Raw genomic sequence first — 15,676 nt, 5'->3', positions numbered from 1 at the left:
AGGAATGTCCTTGAAGAGCTGAACATTTTGATACCTGAATGGCTTTTGTAGCTGAAACTATGCTGAACTTATAAAGATGTGAAAATTGTCTCATTTGTCCACACAAAGTAGGTAAATTGAGCAGGTGTATGTGTCTGTGTGTGTGTGAGTGAGTGAGCGAGCGAGTGAGAGAGAGAGAGAGAATTCCCAATTACACCCTGTGGACTACTACAGTGTGGCTATTGAAATGAAACATTGTGAGGATTGCCCTGAAAATGCCTGAAATCAATTAGTTAAAGAGCTGAAGGATGAGAAGATATGGATGAAGTTCTTTGTTGAAATCGTTGACAACACAAAGATGCCATAGCAATAGTGAACTACATTAAACGGCATGCCAAGAACAGCTGTTGTTTCATACAGCTATGCAAAGACCTGGGATTAGATCATGTCCGGGTGCTGTGTCGTTCAGAAGTTTGCTTGGCTTTCAAGGGGAAAAGTAATGTCATGGTTTTATGAGCTTGCATTGTATTGTATTGGCACATTCGTTGTCTATGGACAAATAGACAAAATATAAATGTCGATTATAAAGAAACCATAAAAGATATCAAGATGATCTTTGCACCATTGGTAGCCGAACGTCCCACGAGTTGAACAGAGTTGAAATGGCATTTCTAGCCTAAGGTATGCCTGAGATATTAAGCTTCCAACTTTGCCCCATTCATTTCCAATGGGGAAATTTCTGTAAAAAAAAAGCTGAAGAGCTTAAAAAGTATAAAAGTTATAAAAGTTGTATACAAGCAGTCATGTCCTTAAAGAGATAAACAGTTTGATACCTCAATGGCCCTTCTAGGTGAAAGTATGCTGAAGGAGTTAGGTGCCAAAGAACAGTGGCAGAACCCAGAATCATAAAAATAATAAAGAAGAAGATAACAAGAGTGTGGATGCTTGCATCCACACTAACTAGAGCCTCTAAGAGTCAAATCTTACACAGGTCGATATGCAAACTGCAGCAGGTCCAGTGCTGAGTTCACTTGGGCACGGCGGTGGCCGAGGACAATCCTCTCCATAGTCTTTGTCAGGTGGGAGGTCAGGACAATGGGTCTGTAGTGGTTTGGCTGCTTGGAATGAGTTATTTTAGGAACTGTGACAATACATGATGTCTTCCACAGAACTGGAACTCCCTCCAGGCTAAGACTCAGATTAAACATGTACAGGACCACTTCACTGAGTTGGTCTGCACACTCTCTGAGGACCCTGGAGCTGATGTGGTCAGGGCCTGCGGCCTTCCTGGCTTTAATCCTCCTTAACTCCCTCCTGACCTGGTCCCCCGTGAGGCTGAGGGGACGGGTGGGTGGTGACTGTTCAGGAGCTGTGGGCTGTTGGGAACCCCCTGAGACAGTGGGAGGAGGGGCAGGGTCTGGCTGAGGTGTGAGCAGCTGCACCTGCGAGGGGACAACTGACCTGGAGAGGTCTGTTAAAAAACAGATTCAGTTATTTTGCCCAGGCCTTGTCCCCCGCAACCTGGTGACCATTTCCACTTTTACCATGACCCGAGATGTGTTTCAGGCCTCTCCACACCTCACACACGTTGTTCGTTTCCATGCTGTGCTCCAGCATGGAAGCTAGCCTTGCACCTCCGGATCATGTACTTTAGTTCCCGCTGCACTCTGCTCAGCTCCTCCTTGTCCCCTGAGAGGAAAGCCCTCTTCTTCTCATTTAGCAGTACTTTTAACTCGGGGCTCATCCACGGCTTGTTGTTAGGAAAACACCGTACTGTCCTGGATGGTACAGTATTTTCCACACAGAAGTTTATGTAATCCAAAACACAGTGTGTGAGGCCGTTTATGCCCTCACCATGAGGACCACAGAGGATGTCCCAGTCTGTGGTGTTAAAACAGTCTCTCAGCTGCTCAATTGCCTCCTTGCTCCATATCTTTACTACCCTGACCTGAGGTGACACCCTTTTCACCACTGGAGTATACACAGGAATCAGGTGAACAAGGTTGTGGTCAGAGCAACCTAGAGGGGGCGGAGGTGTATGCATTTCTGGCATTTGCATACAGTAGGTCCAGAGTTTTATTGTCCCTCGTGCAGCAATTAACATACTGTTTGAAGTTAAGGAGGGTGGCAAAGAAGGGGAGGGAGGCGTGATTAAAGACCCCTGAGATGAGGATTAAGTGCTACACAGCAAGACATATGTACTCTAGTAAGAAAGAGTTAAAAACACTAGAAAAAACAAAAACCTGAAATAATGTAGACTTTAAAAACAGAGGGGAAACTCAATTTTGAAGTATAAATAACATAGAACAACAGGTTAAAAATGTCTCATTGAAACGAGTTAAGTACCGAAGGCCTGCCTAAAGAGATGAGTTTTTAAAGTTACTTTAAAATAGGCCAGCTCAGTTGTGGACCATAGCTCTCTAGGTAGAGAGTTTCATAGCTTGGGCCATATATGGAAAAACAGCGATCGCCCCATTTTTTGTATCGAGATGTAAAAAGAGCGATCGCCCCATTTTTTTGTATCGAGATCGCGGGACAGCCAAAGATAGATGCTCTGAAGAGCATAGAGCTCTGTGCGGAGCATAGACAGACACGAGATCTGACACATATGGGGGGGCGAGGCAGTTAATGGACTTAAATACAAATAGCAGCACCGACTCTGAATTTTACTGGCAGCCAGTACAGCGAGAAAAGAACAGGGGTGATGTGGGCGTATCTGGGGGTATTCGACAAGAGCCAAGCCGCAGCGTTCTGGATGAGTTGTAGCTTCCTGAGAAGAGATTGAGAAATTCCAGCATTGTTGTAGTTGAGTCGTGAGGTGATAAAAGCATGAACAGCTTTTTCTAACTCAGCATGTGATAGGAAGGGCTTCACCTTCATTAACATCCTCACGTGAAAAAAGCTAGTTTTGACTACAGATCTGACCTGCTTATCAAAGTTAAGGCTGCTGTCAAATATCACTCCGAGGTTTCTGACAGTGTCAGTGACTAAGGGAGCCGAAACACCTAATTTGGATACAAGAGTAGCCGAATCGGGGCTAAAGACAATATATTCAGTCTTGCTGTCATTTAAGTAAAGGAAGTTCTGTGATAACCAATATTTAACGTCACGAATACAGTTATTCAGGGGAGTAAGTGCATCAGAGTCACATTGAATCAGCAGAATATAAATCTGGACATCATCCGCATAAAAATGAAAATGAACATTATGCCTCTATATAATTGAGCCAAGGGGTCACATGTATAATGAAAAAAGTAATGGGGCTAGAGTTGAGCCTTGGGGAACACCTGAGGTAAGTGGGGCTGCCGTCAAGGAGAAGTCACAGACAGCGACAGAGAAGGTCCTATTGGTCAGGAAAGAGGTGAACCAATTTAGAACCGCGCCTTTCAGGCCAACACGGTGTTCCAAACGGGAGGGCAAAACTGCATGATCAACGGTATCGAAGGCTGCCAAAAGATCTAGGAGAGCTAAGATAACAGGCCGCTTGGCATCAAGGGCAATAGTAATGTCATTGTGGACCTTCGGTAACACAGATTCTGTGCTGTGGCAAAGCTTAAAACTTGATTGAAACTTATCGGCGACATCCAGACGGTCAAGATGAGGCTGTAATTGGGTAGGGACGATTTTTTCCATAACCTTGGACAAAAAAGGCAAAAGGGAAATTGGGCGGACATTGGACAACGGGGAGGGGTCATGGTTAGGTTTTTTTTTCCAAGTGGTCTCACTATAGCATGCTTAAGGGTAGTCGGGACCATGCCCCACCCAAGGCAGCAGTTAATAAATGTGACCAGAGAGGGACCAATCGTGTCAATAAACTCCTTGATTATCCTGGCAGGTACTGGATCAAGGGGGGAGGAGGCAGACTTTAACTGTAGGACATATTTTTGAGTTGTCAACATGTGAGTCGTCAGCATGATGATTTGCTGTGGCGACCCCTAAACGGGAAAAGCCTATAGTGACTTTCTATTAGACAAATATTGAGTTTTAGCATTTTTTACAAATTTCTGGCAGGAGAACAAAGTGTCCCTTAACATGTCCAGGGAGACGTGCAGGTCGTCCTTCCTCCATTTACGTTCAGCCTGTCTGCAATGCCTCTGCAGGGCGCGGGTGGTGTCATTCAGCGATGGGTCAGAAATGTCATCCTAGGATGATCATCCTAGATGGAGTGATGGAATCCATGATCCGAGAGCAGGTAGAATCAAACAAAGAGGGAAAAGCATCAGGGCACTCAGGAAGACTCTGCGCTTCTGAGGAGCGGAATTCAGAATTCAGGCTAAGAAAGCAGCAGCAAAGCTAGGGGCCGTAGACGGAGTGATAATGCTGCAGCATTGATGTAGGGCCATGCGTCTAGATGTACTTAATGGTGCTTTTTGAGATGATTTTATTCATATCATGTCAATGAATCAAGCAGATCAACTTCTTATTCTGAGTTAGGACCTTCAGTATTAGAGGCAAGTAGCAAATGGATGGGAAAATAAGTTAGGCCAAGAGGTTTGTCTCTGCTGCTGTCTGTTTCTCCAGTCATAAACCTGACAATAATGAGTTTCATTTTGTCCTATCATCAAATACTAGAATTGAAAGCCAATTACCTACCCAACGAACTAATGTCTGAATAATCGAGCATTCGGGTCCAGCCCTAATGTAAATACATATTCGATATCTTGAGCAGCTATGTATATAGTATATTTATTTTTTATGATACTGAGTCTCTTTGAGGATGAAAAGTTCAACCTGTCACTTAAAACTCTCTTCTCCCTGTCTTTTAAAACAAACAAAAAAACTTTCAGTTTATCAAAATTTTAGAATTTCAGTAGGCTACCTGCTTTCCTAAAGGCTGGTTTTAAATCAGTTTCAAGCTTTTCAAAAGAAGCAATTTATTTATATGTTACATGCCAATTTTTCTGTTAATTTTATCAGTCAGTTTTATATTTGTTTGCCAGGAGCACTGTGATTTATTTTAACAGTGTCAAATATTAGGCTGACATTCTACACTGTGTCCAGGCTCAGAGCTAATAAAAAAGCTGAAAACCTGTCTAGACCTACTTTTTCCCCCAACCACAAAATTAATCATGGCTCAATAAGAGAACTGATAAGCTGAGAACTGAGAATTGATAATGGTACTGGTATCAATAAGAGATCAATTCCCATTTAGGAAAGAATGGAAATATACACAATCTCTTCAGCAGCTGATTTACCACTGCAGACTGATCGTTGTGGCAGAAGAAATTATGGCCAACATTTAACGTCAGGAGGAAGCAGGTTTAAAATTTGTGGCACTGTTGTCAGCGTTGCAGTGGTTTTATTTATTTTATTCATTTAACCGTTGTCTAACTAGGGAAAAGTCCCTTGAGATTTATGACCTCTTTTAAAAGGGGGCGCCCTGGCATTAAAGCGTTACAAAGACAATGCAGTGTGCAAACAGGGTACAAATGGAAGCAATATTTACAATACTAAGAATTTACCATGATATAAAAAACCTTTCACAAGAACATACAACAATATAAAAAACTCTACCGTAATTGTTAAAGCAACAAAAGTGTTCAGATAAAACATCATCAAGAAAAGAAGTACTTGCATAATAGTGTATTTATCATTGTCTTACACTTTGTCAGAGGTACTTAAAATCCCTTTGCAAACTTGTGGTGGGGGCAGAAAAGACAAAGACTTTCTCCCATCTCTGTCTGAACACTGGAGACAGTCAGCAGACAGGACTGCATGAGGAAGATGTACACTGTGTAATGATTCTGCAAAGACGTGGTGCCAGTTTATCTACTGTATTGTAAATAAAGATATACTTATCATTCAGATAGCACATTGTGAGAGATGTCCATTCCACAGAGTACAGAATGCCCTGATGAGTTAATGAGCTGGTGACAAATTTTAATACATTATGTTAAACAGTGCCCAACCTTTGGAGACACTTTATGTAGAGTACGCCACCATAGTCACTCTGTTACTGAGAACCTCACAGTGTAATGGCAAAGACAGGACAATAAACAAGCTACAATTCAAAACTGTGCCCATTTAAACAAATTACAAAAACTCACAAAAGTCCAATTGGAAGGTTACAGAATAAATTCTGGCCCTGTAGTTGATCGAAAAACTAATCAGAGCTGCAGTAACGTATAGCAAGTGTTGCCACAGCTTAGTTTCAGATAATAAACTGGTTGGTCAGAATACAACATGAAGCTTAGAGTGTCGTAAGGGCACAAAGGTGTAGTGACAAGTTGCATAGTGCTGCCATAGTTTTACACATAAAGGACATGACCACATTCACACAGAAATTTGCCCTTTGTTAAAACAAGGCAAGGGGCTGGGTTGGTGGCGTTTTGTTTCATATATTGGAGGACAGTGAAATACAGTGCAGTATAATGTCACGTTGCTCTGCAGAAAAAGTTTGATCAGAGCCACCTTTTTTTTTTACACTGCACTGTTTTGGTAGAGCCCCCTGTGGTGCCGGTCCCCACTGCACAACACACTTTCCCCATTTAAGCAAATAAGAAGGGCTGTGTTTTTTCATGCAGGGGTACAAGTGTGCCTGTCCACGGCCTCAGGCTGATGATTTCCTATGTTTATCTTATTGTCAACAAATCCTATGAAGACTAAAACCAACTAAAGTCAATGAATGTCTCACACTAACAAGTATTGTGTTATCTTCTTCCTCTATGCACAGAGCTCCATTGCCTTCCACAAGCCATTAAAACACATTAGTGAGCCGCACCGTTTCACTGGGTGACATGTTCTTTCATTATGAAAAATATGGGCTCTGTGTTTGTTTAGAAACAGATCCACAGACTAATAACGGTGGTGACTTCTGGCTCTGGGGAGAGTAGATCCTGTGAGGCAGGGGTCACTGAGCATTCTTGGGAATATAGTCCTTATTGTAAACAATCATTATTTTTCTCTCTTTTCGACAAGTACAGTTAGCATTAGAAAATGCAGTGCTCTGTGGCTGGTCGTGGGCCATGCCTGCTCCGATTATCCACTTTTCCACTTTGGATGCTGTGCAATGCTGTCATTTTGTTTGTCCACCCTGAAGAAAGTCTCCTAACACTCTAGGCCCCAGGTGAGCTGCCAGGATGGTGTGTGACATACGTATCAAAGTTCACATCTGACACTTTCTTTTGGAGCATCAAACAAATCATCATGCTCATTGTATTGATCAGACTCTGTCCCAGACAATACTTTTCAAGGAACTTTAGTCCAAAGGCAAAAGTTTATGCACAACAAGCTAATGAGACAGTGTTGCAGAGAACCACTGCACTTGGGCTCCTGCACACAGTCAGTGGCTCCTGCCATCTGTGGAGCTAAACACAGAGCCCATATTTTTCAAAATGAAGGAAGATGTCACCCAAGGCAACAGTGTCGCTCAGTGATGTGTCTTAATAATTTGTGGACAACAGTGGAGCTCTGTGACACAGAGCACAAAGATATATCAGGCTTTGATTCACACACAATGCTTGTTAGTAGGAAATATTCATTGTTGGTTTTGGCCTTTCATACTTGTTGACTATAAGAAAAATATAGATGAATACTGATCAGTCACCAGCCTTTTGCAAAATTTTGGGAACTATACTTATTGCCTTTCGTCAAAGAGTGAAATGAGAAGATCATTTGTATGTTCATGTCTGTGCATTAGGTTCGGAGCTTTAGCCTCGAGTTGATTAGCCTAGCTTAGGATGGACAAGACACAGGACAACAGCTAGTCCTTCTCAAAATTCAAAAACACACTTATCAACACTGTTAAAGCTCACTGGGTAACATGTTGTGTCTTGTTTAGTTAGTCCAATACACTTATGAGATGTGTGTGCCCCCTCTGACCACAGCGACACAGACACATTGCATATGGCGTGCTTAACCAATTGTTCAAGATGTTGGCTGTTGTAAAACAAAATATTCACACACTCATTCCTGTTTGTTGCATTCCGGTTCTTTTTACCATGCTAACTCTGAGAGACGAGGCAGTCCAAGTAACTTCAAAACAGTGCTGATTTATTCAATGAACACAGGTAAAAATTAACATTACACGCTCAGGTATCTTGCACCTCCAACCAACGCAGGCAGCTGAAAGATGAAAGACCCTGAACCCAACAGGCCTATACATTATATCGCCTCGGGCTAATCCCATACTAACAGGAGACGCCAAGCCGCAGCGTCTCCCAGGGACAGTTTTGCAGCTGGCCAGGGCAGTAGCCAAAACATGAAGAAAAATCAATGTGTGTGTGTCTGTTGATTACGTGGTGTGTAACTAAAAACATTCTAACACGACCTCTAGTGACATCTCCTAACATTAAACATAAGAAAATATTATGGCTATGGCTACAGTTATGCATGTCATAATAATAATATTAAACATTCTGTCTGCTGACAGTCATCCACTTTTCTATCTAGTTATCCTTGACCATAAGCATTCTGCAGTAACTCATGAAAATGACTAAACATTTAACAGCCTAAGCTAGACATCCTGTCTACTCTAAAACATTTCTAATACATAAAGTATCTGACCAATATCTATCTGACTAAAAATACCTAACATGTTGGACTCCAATAGTCAGTTATATTTTGATTCCACTTCCAGGTTTGAAAAAAGACAGGGATTAGCATATATATATATGAACAAACCTTTTGTATATATTACCAAAAAACAACTTAGAAAACATCCACGTAAGAGGCTGCCTGATTTAGCCAACACTGGCCATTCCTTTAAATTAGATAAAATGCTAAAAGTCACTGGTGACAGAAAACAAGACCAGTCTGTTGCCAAATGGACAGAGGTGGGTATGTTTCTGTAGCCAGCCAATGATCTGTAGTGAGGATAAGAAACACACTGTGAGTGTGAGTGGAATGGACGGTTTTCAGCCAAATCACAGTTCCCAGTTGAATCTTTACAATTTACTCATCTTCACTTTGGTTACTAAAATGCTGAACCTAAATGGGTTTGCAAAGGAATTTAAAATTGGATTGAGATCACATAAAATGTAATTTAACCACAGCCTTAACACTAGCAGTCTATTTACAAAAAAATAAATAAATCTAAGTACCTTTGAGATGATTTAGCTCTGCTTCATTCCAGGTCAGCCTCATCACTTTGGTCACATGTTACTTATATTCACTCTCATGCACATAGATGAAGAAGAAATTTTTAAAAAAAGACTAGTATTTGTTTGTTATACACTGATACATTCACGTCCACTTCAGAGAGCACAGTCTAACCTTTTGATCTGTAGGAATGCACACACACAACTCACACGTGGGAGTAGAAATCTGGAGACACAGCAGGGTGTTTTGCATTTAAGCCTTCTGATGAATATTCATGTGATTGGATGTAGTTGTCAGAGCTAGGAGCTGGGATTGGCCAGTATGTTTATTCATGAGGGAGGCTTTGAGGCTGTTGAAGAGCTTCTTACAGATGCTACATAAGCTGTAAAGGAATGACTTATTGAGTGTCCGAGCTCAATCAATAGCTACGTTGAGTAGCTTTGACCATTTTATGCTCAGTGAATAGATCTCCTAGGCCTGCTGCTCTGAAGAGGAACATCAAAGATGCTTATACACATAAACTATTTTTTTGATTTTCATATCAACATTATGGATATTGCAGTTATATAAAAACTTAAAAAGGTCTGTTGTTGGTTTGTTCTTAGAAATGTTCACATTGCTCTGGAAAAATAGCTCTTTTCCAATGAGTTTAATGATTTTGATACTGTAGATTTTGATACTGTATTTCATATTTGAGCTGGTTTTAAAGTCTATCTGATTACAATATTTTCCATTGTGTAGTTTTTACTTACAAACCTGCAGGATGGCAAATGTCGCACATGTAAAATCACTCCCTCTGTTATGTGTCAGAGTGCTGCTGTGTGGAATGTAAAAGTGACCTACATCTGAATGATAGACTGCCATAGCTTTAACAAATTGATGAAGCCAGCAATGTGATATATTCCATGTCTGGAAAGGGCTTGTTTGGCCTCTGCTTGTTTAGCTCCTGAGATCTGACAACCCCGAGTCTACCGCCAAACTCATGGAGTTGGTATTAGTCTGAAGCACTGTGAGCTGTATATGCAATCAAGGAATAATAAATGAGTACTCTGCATTTGTGTCAGAAATGGTTTTACATGTGTGTCTGTGTGTACAGTTGCGTGCCCATGCTGTGGACCTGAATGGGAATCAAGTGGAGAACCCAATTGACATTGTCATCAATGTGATCGACCAGAACGACAACAGACCAGAGTTCACACACACCATTTTTAACGGCTCTGTACCCGAGGGATCCAAACCTGGTATTACCCCCCCACAAACACACACACACACACAAATGTGCACACATGCTGTGTTTTCATTCTTTGTGGGGACTTTACATTGACTTACATTCATTTCTTGTAGACTTATCCTAACCTTAACCATATCCACTACTTGCCTAAACCTAGACCCTAACCCTGACCCCAACACTTGACCTCACCCTAACCTTAAACCATGTTGCCACCCTAAAATTCAGTGATATCCTGAAGGATGGCTGAGTCCCCACAATGTGTGTGTGTTAACAGGTTTCGGTCCCCATAATGTAAAGTAATAGAAAGGCACTTCTAACCTTAAGCCTTCTTCACTGACATATCTGTGTTGCCTTGCTGTGCAGGATCATTTGTGATGACAGTGACAGCAGTGGACAAGGATGATCCAAAAACTGCTAATGGGATGCTGCGATACAAGATCCTCTCCCAGAATCCCCAGAGCCCTTCCTCCAACATGTTCACCATTAACAACAAGACTGGTGATATCATCACTGTGGCAGCGGGCCTCGATCGGGAGGTGTGTGTGTACATTTGAGTGGGCATTTTGTAAGGCTCATCCTTTAAACCCATATGGAACAGCTGCTTCTCAGCTTGTTAATGTGTGTCGAGCCTGGAGTGTAAAGACAGCTTGGTGCTTTTTTTCCAGAATATTTGTACATCAGTAGATCCCACAGAATGTTCTATCTGTTCTGAGGACGTGCTGTTTGCCTGCCAGTGTAATGTGTTTATAAGGATTTGTTAATCAAATTGTACTCAAACAAGTCGTCTACTCTTCTAAGGTTTGCTGTGCAAGTTTAGAAAAAAAAACAACACATCTTCACAGTGTTAAACACTGTTATTCAAAATGTAGACATAAAGCTCTACTGTGGCACATGCCCCACATTACTCAAATCAGGTTCACCAGTTTTTCATGAAATGAAAAAAATGCTCGAAGAGCCAACAAAGCTACATTCTCATCTCTCCTGTCATTGATGTTTTGGTTTTTAGACTACCGGCTCATAATTTATGCCACAGTCGACGCAGAGCAATGTCATGTCTTGCCTCTGGTGTGCAATGCTGGCCTGCTGTCTGAATTCACAGCCTGGCTCGCGATTATACCTCCCTGAGCTCGATCTGTATGAACAGCACAAGGATGGGATATTGGCGATCCTTTGGAGGGGCAGTAGTGCAGGATCTCAGTACAAAAATTATTAATGTGTTCCTGGCCTGCCGGTACAGGATCCTGTCCCCACTCCTGTAGGCCTCCTCTTTGGCATGACTAAGCTGCCTGAGCTTATCTGAGCTTCTTCTTGTTGTATGTGCAGAAGGACTTGGTGGGCACACTCACGTCCTCATAAAATGTGCATGAAACAAACATCATTTGGACTGTGTGACAAGAGCATCAAATGTTGTGTTATATTCATTAAATTCCGAATGAACAGTCCAGCGTTGGCGCCTATATGTGATGTATTATACAACATTCTTGGCATTCATTTTATTTCATGTAATCCTCTGATAAATAGCGTTTCAAGAGTAGTCCAATTGATCCTATGCATTGATGTACAGAACAGAGCTCTAATTTACTTCACAGTAAACATCTGTAAACTGTAAAACACTGCACCTCAGCTTTTATTTTGCTTTGACATTCAGGATTAGTACAAATAATTTATTCCCCATTATTACCAATCTAAATTAATCTATTGGGGCACAACAGATCAATACTAGGATACGTGCCCCAGTAAAAGGGGGTCTAACAACGCCTAATGTAGCAACACTGTTGCATGTTTGTCCTGCTCTACTCTATAATTAGCCACAGGTGTGTACTATCCATGAGTAGATTACCTGCTGCGACTACATGTAATACATTCTTATACACACAACTGGTAACTTGCCAGTTTGGTGTATGTGTTCATGTATGTGTTCCCACTAGTCCTTGTACTGTAAGACAATTCTGATTTAACATGAGTTGGGTTTTTTATATAATAGTCCACTCACTATGTCAATATCTTTATCTGTGTGTTATTTTCCTTCATGTGAACTGAATATAGGTCTGTGTGTGTGGATCGTATGGCTAGTATAAAGACACAGTCAGCATACTAAGAGGTTTTTGTTTGTCACACTGCTGCTTCCAAGGGCATAAATGAACTGTAAGACTCAACTTGGGTCTTAGTTTGTATGTTTTGTACATGAAACTATTGTTTAATGAATATTTACATCTGTCCAAATATTGTAGATGGTGGGATGCTCAGTTTGTCTGAAGAAGATTAAAAAATCATTGGGGGTCCAACAATTCAGCTTGTTGTTCTCTGCCTGTTTCCAGAAAGTCACCCAGTACACCCTGATCATTCAGGCTACAGATATGGAGGGAAACCCCACTTATGGCCTGTCCAACACTGCCACCACTGTCATCAGGATCACTGATGTCAACGACAACCCACCTGAATTCACCACAGACACAGTAGGTCCACACATGCACAGAGGAAATCTATTGGTTCTAAAACAGCCAACAGGGACGTTGCATTGTTCTTTGAAACTACGAAAAGTGAAACGTGAATGAAATAATATGTTTATTAACAAGGTCGGTAAAGCTGAACAGTTTGGACAAAAATGAACAGTGTTTGTACTGCTGGTCAAAAGATTCAATTCAACAGCCATATGCAAATGTGATGTTCTTTCTACAACTTGAATCAAATATTATTCAGATAGATAGCACTGCTGCAGAAGTGGGACACCTGTAAGAATTGCTTGCATCATTTTTCAGGGCTTTATTTGCTTCCACTGCTGTAGAGAAGATTGAAGTTAACTTTTATTACATGACACCTGAAAAAGGACTGTTTTACATTAACTTTACAAAACATTTTTAAATACTTCTTTTTTCTACCTCTGGCAGTTTTCATTTTAACTTTGTACCATTTCAATTACTTTTGTAATTCGTGTCTCTCTGTGTCAGTTCTTCGGAGAGGTTCATGAGAACAGGGTGAATGTGATCGTTACTAACCTGACTGTGACAGACAAGGACCAGCCTCACACTCCAGCCTGGAGTGCTGTGTACCGCATCATTGCCGGAGACCCCACCGGACGTTTCTCCATCCCTACTGACCCCACCTCTAACGAGGGCCTGCTCACTGTGGTCAAGGTGGGTTTTGGGTTCTGGTCTCCATTACACACACACACACACACACACACACACACACACACTAACCTTAATCTAAACATAACCTCACAAACCTTAGTTTGTTAGTGGATATTGTCCTAACTTTGTGTTTTTAGTAGAAAAAAAAATCTCTCTGTGTTAGATCTCTCTGCTTCCATTCAAAAGGAAATACTATCCAGAGAAATCCAATGAGCGACTTTGTACTAAAAATGCTGTCACTTTGGAAGATCTCTGCTGAAGGCTCACATTAGCTTCAAAACTTTAGAAAGTGCTTGCAATCTGTGGAGGAAATTCTATTAAAGTATAAGTATAATAATAATTGAAAGATGCTTTTCATGTCTGATATTCATTAAAACTCCTACAGCAGAGAGAAGCGAGTCTACGTCTTAGTGTTGACCTGTGTGTTCAATGTTGCTGTCTGTCTGGCTATGAGTATGATAGAGGGGGTACAGGGTGCAGTATTCTTGACATAAGGACATTATGTCTATATACTGTGATAGCAAGATTATACTGTAAATAGAGAGTGTGGTTGTTCTATTTTAATCTTTGCCTGGAGAGATGAGACCTTTCATGAAAGTTTTATAATTAAATACCACAAAAGACAGATCTTATATTGTTGTAATATTTCCATAACACAAACAAAACAAGAACAGTGGCAAGGCAAGTTTATTTATATAGCATATTTTCATATGCAAAGGCAATTCAAAATGCTTAACACAATGCTCACAGATGGATAAAACATTAAAATACATATATCAATAAAACATTTAAATGCAAATTATAATAAAAACAATTCTATTTCTTAAAAGCAACAATTATGTGACATTACAAGTAGCAACATGCATGAGTAGATACCTAATACTTTTAGTATAGCTGTGGCAAACTATGGATTCCCACTGTTCTCATTATATTTTCTTCCCCTTTACTTCAGGCTTCCCAAGACAAACCTCTGAGTACTTTAATATCAGAGGTGGGCCTACTTTGTTCTGGGAATTAGAAATACCAGTATCTATGCCTAGATTGGGCTTTCCCAGTGCTCAAGGGCCGCTGCCGTACCCACTGTTGATTACCTGGATCAGGTGTGTTTAGTCAATCAGGAGCTGGAAGATACCAATTCACTTTGTCTTTCCTCACCCCACCTTCATCTAAGATGGTATCTTCCAGCTTCTGATTGACTGCACACAGCTCACTGCACGGTGCACCTAGCTCTCTAAGGTGGCCATAGCCGGCTTCTTTCAAGGTCTTTGCCTCTTCATCCAGATTTTTGGCACCTATTTGGAGTACCTTACCATCATTTATTCTATTTCGCAGTCAGTCTCAGTTTGATTATACAGCAGCACAAAGCCATTTGACACCTTCACCAAGGACTCATGCCACATTCTGTAGAATGATTATGGGATTCAAGACCTCGTCCACCTTCTAGATGACTTTCCCCTAGTCTGCCGTGATCATCTCCTCTGGCTCAGTATCCATTACCCTCCTCCTGGCATTAACTCCATCACCAGCGCCACTTCCAGTGGGTTTTGGGGACATAGGGCTCGAAACAATTCTCAGCCTCATAACCGTTTGAACTCTGGCAATTCCTCAAACCTCTACATTCCTTCTCAGCTCCATTCAAATCCATCCCTTCACAGCCACTGCAGTCTCATGGGATCAAGAATGGGAACAATAAGAACTCTTGCACTACAACACTACATAAACAATAAAACCAAGAGCAAACTCCAGCAGTAAGGAGTTCCAGAGCCTAGGGCCATACACGGCAAACAAACGATCATCCCATTTTTTATATCTTGTCCGCGGGACAACCAAGGACACATGCTCTGAGGAGCGTAGAGCCCTAAGCAGAGTGCGAATGGACAGCAGGTCAGACAGGTATGGTGGAGCGAGGCCATTAGTAGACTTAAATACTAATAATAATACCTCAAATCAACTCTGAACTGCACTGGTGTTAGGTATTTTTAGTCAGATAGATATTGGTTAGATACTTGATGTATTAGAAATGTTTAGAGTAGACAAGGTGTCTAGCTCAGGCTGTTAGAATGCTTTGGCATTCTTATGAGTTACAGCAGGTTGCATATGGTTGCATATGGGGTTAGCCCGAAGTGATATAATGTATAGGCCTGTTGTGGTTCGGGGTCTTTCATCTTTCAGCTGCCTGCTTGTATGTTGGAGGTGCAAGATACCTGAGCGTGTAATGTTAATTTTTACCTGTGTTCATTGAATAAATCAGCACTGTTTTGAAGTTACTTGGACTGCTTCGTCTCTCAGAGTTAGC

At 41.3% G+C, this 15,676-nt stretch overlaps 1 protein-coding gene across 1 annotated transcript in view; it reads left to right on the top strand.

Annotated features, from left to right (window-relative positions):
* The window catches only part of LOC109972214 (cadherin-2-like), a 213,668-nt gene that overhangs the window by 105,556 nt on the left and 92,436 nt on the right, over positions 1–15,676 (top strand). Inside the window, exons 6-9 of the mRNA XM_020620927.1 lie at positions 10,115–10,259; positions 10,613–10,785; positions 12,568–12,705; positions 13,198–13,383. Coding sequence (XP_020476583.1) covers positions 10,115–10,259; positions 10,613–10,785; positions 12,568–12,705; positions 13,198–13,383 — 642 coding nt within the window. The remainder of the gene's footprint in view (positions 1–10,114; positions 10,260–10,612; positions 10,786–12,567; positions 12,706–13,197; positions 13,384–15,676) is intronic.

This window comes from Monopterus albus, unplaced genomic scaffold (assembly GCF_001952655.1).
Source record: "Monopterus albus unplaced genomic scaffold, M_albus_1.0 scaffold250.1, whole genome shotgun sequence".
Classification (NCBI taxonomy): domain Eukaryota; kingdom Metazoa; phylum Chordata; class Actinopteri; order Synbranchiformes; family Synbranchidae; genus Monopterus; species Monopterus albus.
This window is presented reverse-complemented; position numbering and strand designations above follow the sequence as displayed.